The sequence below is a fragment of the Notamacropus eugenii genome, chromosome 2, assembly GCF_028372415.1.
Source record: "Notamacropus eugenii isolate mMacEug1 chromosome 2, mMacEug1.pri_v2, whole genome shotgun sequence".
NCBI classification, from domain to species: Eukaryota; Metazoa; Chordata; class Mammalia; order Diprotodontia; family Macropodidae; genus Notamacropus; species Notamacropus eugenii.
In genome coordinates, this window is record NC_092873.1 from 505745581 (window position 1) to 505759812 (window position 14232).

Genomic DNA, 14232 nt, shown 5'->3' on the forward strand with positions numbered 1-14232 from the left:
TCTCCCTTCCAAAGGACACAGACAAGGTCAGGGCAGGAGGCTGGCCATGGCCACCGTGGGGCTGCACAGGTTGCTGCCACTCTCTAGCCCTAGCCTCTGCTGGCCTCCAGTCTGGACTTTCAGACATCAACATGTCCCAAACCGAGCTCATTTTCTTTTCCCCAAAAGCCCCCCTTTTCTGAACAACCTTCTTACTGTCCAGGGCACTGCCGTCCTCCCACACCTCTGCAGCCAGTCTGTAGCCAAGGCCTGTAGATTTCACTCCTAGGACATCTCTGGAATATGCCCCTTCTCTCCTGATGCGGGCCGGCCTTCGCCGCCACAAGTCTCTCCCTACTTCACTCCACCTCCCAGTCAGCTGTCGGTGATGTTCCTTAAGCCCAGTTCACGCTATCCCCACACTCAATCAACTCTAGCAGCTCCCTGTCACTGGCAACTAGAACCCTCAGAAGCTGGCTCCATCTTCTTACACCTCGCCTCCCCCTCTTTCCCCCTCCCCACTCAGAAATCCTGGTCTCCTGGAACAAGCCCCTTTGTCTCCTGACTCAAGGATTTCTACTGGCTGCCCCCGTGCCTGCAACATTCTCTGTCCTCATCTCTGCCTCCTCCAAGAAGCCTCTCCTGATTCCCCTCAGTGCTGCCACCTTCCTTCTCTTATCTCCAACTGATCCTGCCGATAACCTGTTTGTACTTATTTGTACATCATCCCTTCTCTTAGACTGTGAACTCTGGGAGACCAAGGACTCTCTTTTTGCCTTTCTTTGTGCGCCAATCCCTTAACACAGTGATTGGCACACAGCAGTTAATAGATGCCTACTTACTAAGCCTCTGCCTCCTGGTCCCCTCTCAGTGCCCCCACTACAGCTGCTTTGGCAGCCCTGTCCCTCCACAGTTCCTTGGCCGAGGGGGCCCCGGCAGAGTGGGATCCTTCTACCCAACCCTACTTGGTACTGGATTTCTCCTTCACTCACAGGGACCAGCTTCCATCCCACTCCTTGCCTGCTCAGAAAGAGATGTAGCTCAGTTCCGCTTTGCTAAACCCTATTTGGCAATGTGTCTAAACACATGCAAACTTAATTAGTTCAGGAGGGGAGCCTGGGCGTTTGTGGTGATGGATAAAAGTAATGGGAAATGAGACAAGTCAGGGCTGGCAGGGAGTTCTCACTCATGCTCCATCCCTGGCAGGCCGCTAATCAGAGGAGACTCGCCTCATGGCTGCAGCCAATCAGCATGCCACACAGTGACGGGCACCTCACTAACAGCATCCTTCCACAGCCCAGCCACAGGAACACTATTTTCCCCTCAGCCCCAAAAGCAGGCGCTCAAGGCTAACTGTCTCAGAGCCAAGACTTGGTGCCATTTCCTTTGATCAAGGCAGAAAGAGTGAGTCCATGAGGCAAAGGCTTGGGAGGTAACAGAATGGGGTGTGCCTGCTGTGCCCCACACAAGCTCAGGACCTCCTCTCCCACCCTGCAGCAGCCCTGGCCCACACTGAGGCTGTCAGGACCAAAGCCGAGTCATCTCCAGCTGAGGCTGGGGTCAGCACCCCCAATAGCCCTATCACAGCCTGTGCAACATGGACACAAGGATTTCTTGGGCCCTAGGCTCCCCCCGCCCCCAAGAGATTTGGGAATCAAAGGGATCTCCTTCTTAGTATGAGGAAAGAAACAAATGAAATGCTCCCTCTAAGCAGAAACAGAGCATCCTGGCCAGGCTGGGGTCCCCCAGGAGGCCCCAAGCTCCACCCCAGCAGGGGGCATCAAGCCTTGGCCCCAAGCCCTCCTTCCAATATGGGACAACTCTTCCTGCTGGGTGGCTTTTCTGGATACTCTGCCCCTTGGCTGCTTGAGACCCTTGCCCTGGTGGAACACAGTTCACCACCATCCCTTTCCACTCTAGGAGCTCACTGGAGGTCCATCTCTCTTTGAACTGTTAAAGGAGAGGGCATCCTTGCCCATAGAGGCTGCCTGGGAAATTCAGCATATACCTAATCCAGAAGCGGAAAGAACAACATGCAAGAAATCAAGAAAGCAGCCATGACCCCTGCCCACCTCTGGCCAAGAGGTCAGAGGGCACACCATCGCAGCTCCTCTCCTTGCCTCCTACCTTTGCGGATAATTCCTGAAACCTCCTCCCACAGGCCAGAGGGCCACTTCCATCAATCCCAGCCCCACCCAGTAGGGTGTGCCTTGCTTGCTGCCACACCCCCAGTGCCTGGAGTTAAGCTTCTGGTTTTTCATCCTTTGAGGTGAAATGAACCAGGGCCACACACTCTGTGTCCACCTGACTCTGGCCAAGGCAGGCCCTTCAGTCAACACCTAGCTCTACCCTCAAAAGGTGGGCTCAGGAAGGAGAGGCAGAAGGAGCAGCAGCACAGGGAGACAGTGGAGGTTAGGTTTGGTTCTGTTTCTCAGCCAGATGAAAATCCCCCCAGTAATGATGGTCTACTAAGACAGAAGCCCCAGCCCAGCTCCCAGTCCCCACCTGCCTAAGTCTCACTAATCAGCAGACCCAGTGCCTCAGGGTAGAGAACACAGAACCTAGATGCCCAGCTCTCAGGGACACCACTAACAAGTTATAGATGTCAATTTAGCGGCACACGTGTCAAGCTTGCCTTGCTCCTGTGTGTGATAAAAACCCCTCCATGAGACGGCGTGGAGACGAGAGGAGACTCAGATGGGCGGTTACGGGAACGCCACTGCATCGGATGCGCTGTCACGGAGCATGGTGCGGATGTCCGCCTGGGTGGCTTTTATGTTGTTAGACATTTAATTAAGAGGCTGCCTTCCCAGCAGCTAACCTGGGTCTGGCTGCTAAGAGGCAGTCAAAGGCTTGCCAGCCACACGGCCTCCCTACCCCATCATCTTCCTTTCCACACACCTGTCTCCTGGGCAGTCTGCTCCCAAAGCCCAAGCTGGTCCCTGGCTCCCCGATAGACGCTGCTTCCAACCCAGGGCTCATAGCCCCCCACCCATCCTTTAGTAGATTCTGTCGCTGCCTATCTGAGGATCCAGATCTGTGATCCTAAGAGCAACACGAGCTAGCTCAGTGAGGAACACTGGCCTGGCCCCCACGATGGGCACTGTCAAAAACCTAAGGGCAGAAAGGCAGAAATCACACCATCCCCTCTCCCACCTGCCCTAGGAAGGGCCCCACTCACAGCCAGGTAGCTGAGTGAGCAGAGCACCTGGGCATGTTGGCCAGGAGAGCCCTCTTGGGCCTCTTTCATCCTATCTCTAATCTCTTCCCCCTCCAGTCACTCCTCTGTCTAGGCGCCTCCCCCCACGCCCCAAAGGTCTATCTCCCTCTGCCCTTCTTCTCTCAATCACTTCCCCTACCAAACCACCCTCCAACCCCTTCTCCACATGATCCCTCCCCCTCAGATATGGTTGTGAGGAGTGGCTCTGAGGAGTGTGCAGTATGAGTTGAGGGGTGATAGTAGGAAATAGCTAAGTATAACATGGGGCTCCTGTCCTTCACATTTTCCCTTCAGAGGCTGGTTGGCAGGGGTTCCATCTTCTGAACACTATGGGAACCCTGGCTCTGGAATCAGAGGATCTGGGTTCAAATATCCCCTTGGATACTTATTCCCTGTATAACCTTGAAAAATGTACTTGAGCCACCAGAGCCTCAGTTTCCTTATCTGTAAAATGAGGAGGTTGATGATCCCTGCTGGCTCTGAGTCTATGATCCTAGCATGCAAGGACTGGGGAGGTCTCCCCAGGGAATGTTCTTCTCCTTCAGCCACAAATAACATGGAGGGATCAATACTCTCAATCCTCAGCAAACAAGCCCCAGCCCTCCTGCATACCTCCCCACCCCTAAGGCCAGAAGAAGCTAAGAGCCAGCAAGGACAGTAACCAAGCTCCCGTCAGACTTCCCGGGGGCAGCAGAGAGAGGCAGATGTAAAAGATAGGGAGACATGCCTCCCATAGCACCCCAGGTCATCAAGCACCTGCCTCCAGAAACCTACTGCACAGTTCCCTGCTATGGATTCGCTTCCCAGAGGCCACACACAGCAGCAGGCAGGGGAAGGCCACTCTCTCTCAGTCCTTCACTGGTAAACTTTCCATACACGTGGATGGCACAAGCCTGGCCTCGGCCCCCTGAGGGTCTGCCAGCAGCAGGGCCTGTCCTTGGGCCAGGAAGAGTGGGCCTGGCCACCACTGAGCCCAGGGCCTGCTCCAGTGCCTGCTCCAGTGCCTCTCCTCCCTAGAAACTGCCCGGGTCTGAATGGCTGGGGCTGGGCTGCCCTTGTCATACTCACATCACTTTCAAGTCCCAGTCTCCACAAGTGACAAAGATGGATTTGACGCTGGGGTCTAGAAGGCCTTCCTTCGCCATCCATTCATCCACCCTCTGGAAAGAACACAAGAAGAGAAGAGATTGGCCCCTTTCTTTTCTGAAACAAGCAAAAGGCCTGGCAGCCAGAAGCAGACGAACAGGAGAAAATACTGCTTGGGCACACTGGGCCTGTGGAAGCCCACAATCCCTGCTCCCCAGCCAGCCCTGCAGGGACCAGGCAATTCCCTGAGGCTCTCCCCGCCTCTCAGCCCAGCTGGCATGCCACTGTAGGCCTGGGACCTGGGGCTAAAGCTGAACCAAATGGTGTCAAACAAGGACAGGGACCGTGATTAAGAATTAATTCCTCATCAAGGACTAAAGAGGGCCAGGGAAAGAAGTACTTCACAATACGTCTTTCTTTTCTTTTCTTTTTTTTTCTGGAGCGGGGAAGGCAAGGCAGCTAGTGTGTCAAGCATCTAAAGCCGAATTTGAACTCAAGTCCTCCTGACTCCAGGGCACTCCAGTTCTACTCACTGTACCACCTAGCTGCCCCAAATCATGTCTTTAAGACAAAATTCATATCCCTATTGCCAGGATGGTGTCAGGAAGTCAATCCATCAAGCATTTATTAAGTACCTACTATGTTCCAGTTGCTAAGGATACAAAGACAAAAACAGGGTAATCCCTTCCATCCTGCCAGGAAAGACCACCCTGAGCTTTCCAAGTGCCAAGGTTCTGCTCTCTTCCCAGGGATGCTGGGAGCCAATGCCCCCGGACCTAAGCCCAAGGAGAATCAAATTCTAGTTGTCTGGAAACCAGAATATCAGGTGTCCCAAAGATGGGTGCCAAGGCATGAGAACCAAAGGACTCAAACCTGTAATCCAAGAGGGATCCCAGATCTGGAGCTGGGGAAACCCTGGAAGCTAACACAAGAGATCAGGGAAGCCTAGAGTGCTAAGGTACTCCAGTGACCAAGACAGGGTCAGGTCCTAATCCTGGACTGGGGTCACTCCTGGGAGCAGCTGCCAGGGCTGGACTGTAACAAGCATGGCTCTCATTTCAAGACTCTCCAAGCTGGCACTGCTCTTCGAGGCCATCTACACTAATGGTCAGCTAAGCTAGAATCCCATGGATAAGACCTTCAAAGGTCATCCTGTTTGGTTGGTTCCTCTATCTTCTGAAGGATGAATCATCATTAAGGCCAATCACAAGGTTATTAGCAGCTCCTTTAGGGAAAAGTTCCAGGAGATGCCTGGATAACTGAGGTCTCCCATCAGTACCATATCCTGATTGCTCCACCCTTGTGAGCAGTTCCCCAAACTCATCTATTTTCTCTTTCTGTTCAGGTGGTCTGTAGTCTACACCATGACAAAATCACTTCTGTTTCTCCCTCCTTTGCACCTTCTCTCTTATTCTCTCCCCTCTTTTCCCTCCTACTTCCCTGCTGAGTAAGATGAATTCTTGCATCCAACTGTGTGCACATGTATTCTTCACTCCTTTGACTGGTTCAGGTGAGAGCGAGGTCAGAGTCACCTGCTCCCCCTCCCCTCTCCGTTGTATAAAGGTTTCTTTATGTGAGAGAATTTTCTCCATTTTTCTTCCTTCCACCCTCCATCTCTTAGTGCATTCCATTCCTCCACCCTTCCATTCTTCTTTTGAGATCATCCAAATGTAACAAAATCATACCAGGCCCCTTCTTATTAGACTCCCTCCAAGTCCCTGGAATGATAAAGTTCCAAGGAATTACATGTACCGTCTCCCCATGTAAGAATGTAAAGAGCTGAACGTTTGGTCCCTTACGATTCCTCACACATTTCTAACTTTAATTCTTCTCTTAGGTCCTGTGTTTATATGTCAAAATTTCTATACAGCACTGGTCTTTTCCTCGGGAATATTTGAAAGTCTTTAATGTCATTCGAGGTCTGCTTTTCTCCCTGTATGATTATACTGAATTTTGCTGGGTAGGTCATTCTTGGTTGTAAGCCTAAATCCTTTACCTTCTGGAAAATCATTCCACACTCTCTGTTCCTTGAAAATTGTGATTTGGTTGCTCTGGATTTTGGCTTTAATATTCCTAGGAATTTCTATCTGGAGATTTTTTTCAGGAGGCAACTGTTGAATTCTTTTAATTTCTACCATGCCTTCTGGTTCTAAGAAATCTGGGCAGTTTTCTTTGATTATTTCTTGAAATATGATGTGTAGACTTTTTTGTTGTTGCTCATGGCTTTAAATTATCTGTCTTCAATCTCTTTTCCAGGTCAGTTGCTTTTCCTATGAGATAATTTCTATTTTTTTTTCTATTTTTTCAAAGTCTTTTGACTTGAAAGGATACAAACAGGCAGTTTTCAGACAAGGAAATTAAAGTTATCTGTAGTCATATGAAAAAGTGCTCTAAATCACTATTGATTAGAGAAATGCAAATCAAAACTCTGAGGTACCACCTCACCTATCAGATTGGCTAATATGACAAAAAAGGAAAATGATAAATGTTGGAGAAGATGTGGGAAAATTGGAATGCTACTGCATTGTTGGTAGAAGTGTGAACTGAACCAAGCATTCTGGAGAACAATTTAGAACTATACTCAAAGGGCTAGAAAACTGCTTCTCCTTTGATGCAGTAATAGCACTACTAGTATCCTCAAGAGATCATAAAAAAGGGAAAAGGACCCACATGTACAAAAATGTTTATAGCAGCTCTTTTTGTGGTGACAAAGACTGGAAACTGAGAAGATGCCCATCTACTGGAGAATGGCTTAACAAGTTGTGGTATACTAGTAATGGAGTACTACTGTTCTATAAGAAATGATGAGCAGGAAGATTTTAGAAAAACCTGGAAAGACTTACACGTACTGATGCTGAGTGAAGTGAGCAGAACCAGGAGAACATGTACACAGTAACAACATGGGGTGATGACCAATTGTGACAGACTTAGCTCTTCTCAGCAGTACAAGGATCTAGGACAATTCCAAAAGACTCATGACGGAAAATGCATCCACATCCAGAGAAAACTATGGTGTCTGAAAGCGAATCCAAGTATACTATTTTCTCTTTTTCTTTCTCGTGGTTTTACCCTTTGTTCTGATTCTTCTTTCACAACATGACTAATGTGGAAATGCGTGTTATAATTGTACATGTACAGCTTATATCAGACTGCATACCATCTTGGGGAGGGGATGAGGAGGGAGGGAGGAGAATTTGGAACTCAGAATCTTATAAAAGTGAATGCTGAGGACAAATACATTTTTTAAACGTCTTTTGACTTTGTTTTATTCTCTCTCTCTCCCCACTAGGAATTCTTGTTGGGTGAGTGTCCAGTCTGCAACTCTCTGAAAATTTTCCTGTAGATGTTTTTCAAGTCATTCTCTTCTGCTTGTGTCTACAGCTTCCCTGTCACAAAAAGTACTCTTTTTGGTTGGGTTCTTTTTTTTTCTGTTTTCGCTTGCTCCTTCTTCCAGTTTATAACTTGATTATGACTTTTATGTTAGTGGTGGGTTCTCTCTGCTCACTTTTAGCAGGAATGTCTGACCCGAGCTTTTAATCTTAAGTCTGGGGCAGGGGATCTGAAAGTTTTCAATGCTCTCAAGAGATGTCATTGGGGGAGAGGTCTGCCCACTACCCTCCTGGTTTAAGCTCTGCAAGTTCCTGACTTGGGTCTGAGTCTGTTGGCTTGTGTATGATTTAGTTTCAATAGACTGCTGCTGGACTCTGCCTCTGTTAGGCAGAGGGGGAGTTCTGTAGGTTCAGAGTAACTGAACTCCTGGCTCTGCTTTGGTCTGAGACTCTCACCTTAATTAAACCGTCTGAGACTCTCACCTTAATTAAACCACTTCAGGCTTACATGTTGGGTTAAAGGCTAGAACTAAGTCACTGTTGTTCTCTTGGGCTTGGAGCCATATAACTACATTTCTGGAACTTTTTCCTTGCTCAGAATATAACCAGGACCCACAGTGGCTTGGGACCATACCTCTCCTCCCTAGATCTGTGACCCAGAAATGGGTAATGGGTAACAAAAGTGCCAGATGGCATCAGCTCCTGTACCCAGTGCTAGTTCAGGGATCCCCTGGGAATTCTTTCTGCCCTAGTACTTCCTGCCCTGGCACTTTGTCTTGCCCTACTTTCAGTCACTCTGAGTTAGAATGCTCCATACTGCTGGCACCAAGCACACTCCTGGCAACCTCCATCCCCAATGTCAGCAGACCTTTTTGTCTTTCTCCCTAAGCTGCCTTGGGCTGAAGAAATGACTCGCTGTGGCCTTTTCTTGGCTTTCCTGATCAAAATTCAGTCTGGCACATTTTCTAAGTCACTGTGGAGAAGGTGTGCTAGGCAAAATGGTCCTTCTTAATCTGCCATCTTGATCTACCTCCTGACAGTATCTGACTAGCTAAGGACTACTGCTGAGGAGGACCATTTGTGCCAGACTAATCAAGGAAGACAGACTCCTAGTGCCAACCACAACGCCGCAACCTGGGTTTGGATCTATAGGCAGCTCTTCTGATGGGGGGCACGGCTGCCCAGCAGAGGTAGCTATCCTATGGGTTGGGTGAAACTTCTCAAACTCAATTCTGCCACACACCTGGCTGAGCACCATCAAATCAGTATCATCAGTATCATCAGTCAGATACTAGCTGTGGAGTCTCAAATTAACCATCACATTCTGAGACACCACTCCAACTGATGGCAAAGTGGCCACCATTCCCTGACACTGTCCACTCAGAGACCTGGCAGCCTTGAGGGCCAGGGCCCTCCACATTGGTGTTGGCTCAACAGCACCTCCTGGAGCCTCCTAAGCAGGTTACTTCCAGGCAAGCCCTGTGTCCTCCATGAGCATTCCTTAACATACAATGCGGCCCCACCCTCCCCTTGGCCTTTCTTGCTTCTTTGGAAGAAAGTAGAGAGTCTTCTAGAGTCATGGTCCAGTCATAGGTCTTAACTTACAAAATCTAAGAGATGCCTGAGAGATCAAGTTGCACCTCCCTGAGGTAGGAGCTCTTGTTTGTTGCCCAAACTTTGTGCCTTGTGCACAGACTCTTGAGGCCACAGGCTTTGCTTCTAAAGCTGTGGTTTCTGTAAATTTCTGGATATTTCAAGTTCTTCCTATGTCATTGCTTCTTTACAGTATCTAGTAGAGTTTTTTCCCCCTCATACCTGAACTTTTATGAAGCAACAACTCCACTCTGTAATTGTGCAAATAATTTTTTGAACCTCAGTACAAAACTTTACACTTATCTCTACTGATTTCATCTTAAACCAACGTCCTATGCTCTTGGGATCTTTTTGGATTCTATCATACGAAGTAGCAGCAGTCTCTCTAACCTTTAGGCCTTCTCCAAATTGGACAAACAGGCTACTTTCTGCCTTCAACTAAGTCGATGACAACAACGCTGAATCTGACAGGGGCCAGGAATATGATTTTCCTGTCCCAGGATTTTATTCTTCAGCTTTTATTTATCGCCTCCCATGCACCTGGCTGTACTAAATTGGGGATACCAATATGAAGGATGAATCTGCACTCACTGCAGATGACCCCACTCTACCCTATCCTCTTCCAGCACCCTACTCCCTCGGTCATCACCACTCTCTCACTTTAATCTCTTTCCATCTGCTGGGGGATTCCCTACTGCCTGTGAAATATAATATGCCCATGCTGGGGAGCCCTCCATCCCTGCCACTCTCCTCCCATCTCTTGTCTCCTTTGGCTAAGCTCCTGGAGAAATCCTCTCCTTTTACTCTCCTCTGCAGTTTGGCCTTTGACCTCAGCATTCAACCAAAACTGCTCTTTCTAAAGTTCCTAGTGATCTCCTAACTGCTAAATCTAATAATGTTCTTAGAGCTTGTCCTCCTTGGCCCCTGCAGCCTTTGACGATTGATCACCCTCTTCTCTCATATACTCTCTCTCTCTCGATTTTGAGGACACCACTAGGTCCTGGTCCCTTCCCCTCCCCCTTCTGACTGCTGCCCCTCAGGTTTCTTTGCTAGAGCTCACTCAGATACTCATGTAGATCCTGTGCCACAGGCCCCCTTCTCTCCTCCCTCTGCAATATTTCCTCTGGCACTCACACTAGCTCCTGTGGTTTCAGATTTCAGCTCAGATCTACTTATCCAGCCCTAATATCCTGACCCCCAAAATGTCCAAGTGCCTCCTGGACATCTTGAACTAGATGTCCCATAAACCAGGCTCGTTTTCTTCCTCTTCTTTGTTTCCTGTCACAGCTGAGGGTGCCACCATCCTCCCAGTTAGCCAGGCTCACAGCTCCTCATTCTTTCATACCCCGCCTCCCCCATGTCGAATCAGCTGCCAAATCCCATCTTTTCTCCCTTTGTAGCATCTTCCACACGTGCCCCCTCCCTCCTCTTACAATGCAGACAGCATGCTCTGTCAAGCAGATCTGTGGGTCCTCATTCCCTCGTGCCTGGACTATTCCAATCGTCTGCTAGTCGTTTTCGATGCCTCAAGTCTCTCCTCTCTCTACCCACCCTCCCCTCAGCTACTAAACTGATATTCCTAAAACACAAGTCTGACCATGCCACTTGACCTCACCCTCACTCAGTAAGCTCTGGGGGGGTGGGGGGCTGTGACCTCCATGATCAAACAGAAAGCACTCTGGCTTTCAAAGTCTTTCCTAACCCAGCCCCTTCCTACCTTTCCAGTCTTCCTATACCTTATTCCCCTCCACTATTCATCACCCCAGGGATGCTGGCCTACCCACACAAAATACTCTATCTCCTAACTCTGAACATTTTCTCTGGCTATTTCCCAGGCCTGGGCTGTTCTCCTTCCTGGCTTCCCAGGCTTCCTTTAAGTCTCAGCTAAAGTCCCACCTTTTCCTAGAAGCCTTTATCAATCCTCTGTAACCCTAGAGCCTTCCTTCTGAGACTATCCTCAGTGTATCTTAGTGGTCCTCATGCCGTCTCTCCCATTACATTGCTTTTTATCTATCGCATCCTCAGTCCTTAGCAGAGTACCTGGCACACAGATGGTGCTTAATAAATGTTAGCTGTCTTGATCTGACTTGACTCTCAAGTCATTTTATGACCATTTTATAGACCAAGAAATTAAGGTCTGGAGTGGTTGGTGATTTGGCCAAATTCCCATGGTAAAAAAAGTATTGGAACCTGGACTCAGACCTAGGTCCTCTGAATCTTAGCCCAGTGTTCTTTTACCTACACCATGGGCAATGCACGAGTGCATGTGCACATGCGCACACACACCACTATTTTTAAAAGGTGGAATGCACATGTGAGCCAAAGATGATCTCATTCCTGACAACACCCAGCCAATCCAAACCCAACACAAACCACACTTGACTTGAAAGGCCCAAAGTGGTCTTCCTCCTCCTCAGAGTTAGGAGACCCTGATCAGGACAGTAGGACACACTGATGAAGAAGAGGGTGAAGACTAACTGGGAGGAGGATCCCTTCTTCATTCTCACCATCCCACCCCCCGCCTGTGTCCCAAGAGCATGGGCTAGGAAAGGAGCAAATCAGCCCCAAGCTGTTCCTCTTTCAGCTTTAGCCAAAGCCCCACCAAGCTGCCACAACTGCCCCAGTTCATGCTGAGGGTACACTGGGCTATCCTGATTCAGTTCTACTCCAGGAAGCCCCCACCTCCACTTCAGATGGAGATACCTTTAGCCTAGTATCAGCACTCCAAGAAGCTGGAGCCAGCCAGGCCTAGAAGGGGACTCTGTGGGCAGCCCCTCTGTTCACTGACCTCCATGAGCCAAGAAGAGGACATGGACTACACTCAGCTATGGAGATCTGATCATCCTTCCTCCACCACTGGGCAGCAAATACAACCTCAGTGATTGCTAGGGCAAGAGTTGGGGGGTATCCCTTTTGGGAGCTGAGTCCAGCCTCCAACCCATTTTGAAGAAGAGTGGCCCTAGAAGGCCAAGCACAATCAAGACTGAAAGGTTGGGGTCTTTGGACCCAGGTAGCCCAGAAGTCAGAAGCCTAGGCTTTCATACTGTTGTATTATTATCGGCATTTAATCAATGTGAAACCAGGCCCAGGAAGATAAAAAAGCCAGGCCTCACACTTAGGACTTTTGATGACAAGCCAATGTTCCTTCCACTACAAGACTGCAGCTGCAAGAACCCCAGAGAACATCTGTGAGCCCAAATTCCATTCAAACATACCTGATGAGCGACTGAACTCTTCTGGAAGCTGTCCTGTGATAGGAGCCTCACCACCTATGAGGCCACCCAAGGAACTCTGGAACAGCTTTTATCACTAAGAAGTTTTCCTTTACACTGAAAGAGGTATCCACTGTCTTCACATGACTCTCTCCAGAAAGTAATGCTGTGGGTGCAGTGGACAATGTGGGATGTGGGTTCTACATTCCAGCCCTGCCTCGCACTAGGGTCTAACACTACATCTTGGCATGCTCTTCTAAGACTGTGACCCCAGGAAGCTACTTGCTGAGACCTGGTGGCCTGTCCAGGCAATCCTAGCAGAGCTCCGAAGATGTGAGACTGTCCTGGAAATCAAGGGGAGGGCTGGACCTCGTCCTGAATGAGGGGAAGAGGCTCAGAAACCACTTCTCTCTCTAAGTGATCAGGGAGGACCAAAGGCTCCTCCCAAAATGAGAGAGGGGGACTTCAGCAAAAGAAAAAGAATCTGGCTGGTAAAAAGGGAATCCTGACCAATCAGAGGCCTGGAAGGTGGAATTCAATTCAATGTAACAAGCATTTATCAAGTGCCTACTGTGTGCCAGGCTTGATGTGAGGCAATGGGATACAAAGACAAGATGGAGATAGTCTTTGCCCTCTGGAGGCTTTGAATACAGTAATTTATGGGGGAGGGGGGGCAGTGCAGAAAGGCCTCCTGGGGGTGGCAGCTCATGAGCTGAGCCTTGACGAGGTGTAACGCTGCTGAAACACAGAGGTAAGGAAGAGGCCCTTCCAGGCCCATATAAAGGCAAGGAGACAGCAGGTGTCATTTCATGTAAGCAGAATAATGAGGAAGGATGGGAAGTCTTCTGGAGACAGAGGCTGGTACCAGCCTGAGGGAAATTCACCCTGTGGCATGTAGATGAATTCATTGATAGGAAGCAGACTGTACTGTGCTCAGGGACTCTGTCCTGATTTTCCTGGAAGAAAAATGTCTCACTGAGGGGTGAGGGGCAGGGGAGGAGGATGAGGAACCTAGGGTGCTAAGTAACGGGTACAAGATTTGTCCTGGGTCTCCCTAGATTGAATGGAGGGAGAAACACCTAGAAGAGCACGACAGTTCTGCTGAAGAGGGTCTCCTGGCAGCTGAACAATGTCCTCAAACTTGTCACGCTGGGTGACTGACCCCTGATTCGCATGACTCAGGTGGGCCCCAGAGAGGACTTGTAAGAAGCCCAGCTCAGGATTCAAACACTAAAGTCCACATGCTTGACCTAATGCTGGCCAGAAGAGAAGCGAGGTCCCACACTACAAAGGATGGGAGACTTGGGGAAGTGACAAAGGAAGCTAGGAACTGTCCACCCTGTGCTCAGGAAAGGAAGAGGAAGCAGGTCCTGGCAGCTTGGTCAGGCTTTGGCCAAATGGAGGAGGAACAGCTTGGGGATGATGTGCTCCCTTTGCAGCCCATGCTCTTGGGACATGGGGATGGGGGTGGGAGTGGAGAAGGGATCCTCTTCACACCCTCCTCCACCCAGCTAGTCTTCATCCTCTTCTCCCTCAATGTGTCTACTGTCCTGATCAGGGCTTCCTAACCCATGGAGGAAGTGGGTAGGTTTTAAAAGGGAAGGAGAGGCAGTCTTCCATGGAATCATATCCAGTCAGGCAAGTGAGCACAAGAAAGATGAGAACCTCTCAACAGTGAAATTCTTAAGATGCCAAAGGAACTGATCCTGAAGAACAGGAAGTCCCCAAAAGAGACCAGTGCGAACTCACGGGGAACTCACTAGCCAACCTGAATTTGGGGAAGACTTGGACACAGGACAACCACCAGCGCAGA

General features: G+C 49.3%; 1 protein-coding gene across 4 annotated transcripts in view; it reads right to left on the reverse strand.

The window, feature by feature from the left end:
- ERI3 (ERI1 exoribonuclease family member 3) overlaps positions 1–14232 on the reverse strand; it is a 180393-nt gene that overhangs the window by 102654 nt on the left and 63507 nt on the right. For all 4 annotated transcript variants that reach the window (XM_072649184.1, XM_072649187.1, XM_072649189.1 and 1 more), the window contains one exon: positions 4268–4359. In XM_072649184.1, the coding sequence (XP_072505285.1) occupies positions 4268–4359 (92 nt within the window). The remainder of the gene's footprint in view (positions 1–4267; positions 4360–14232) is intronic.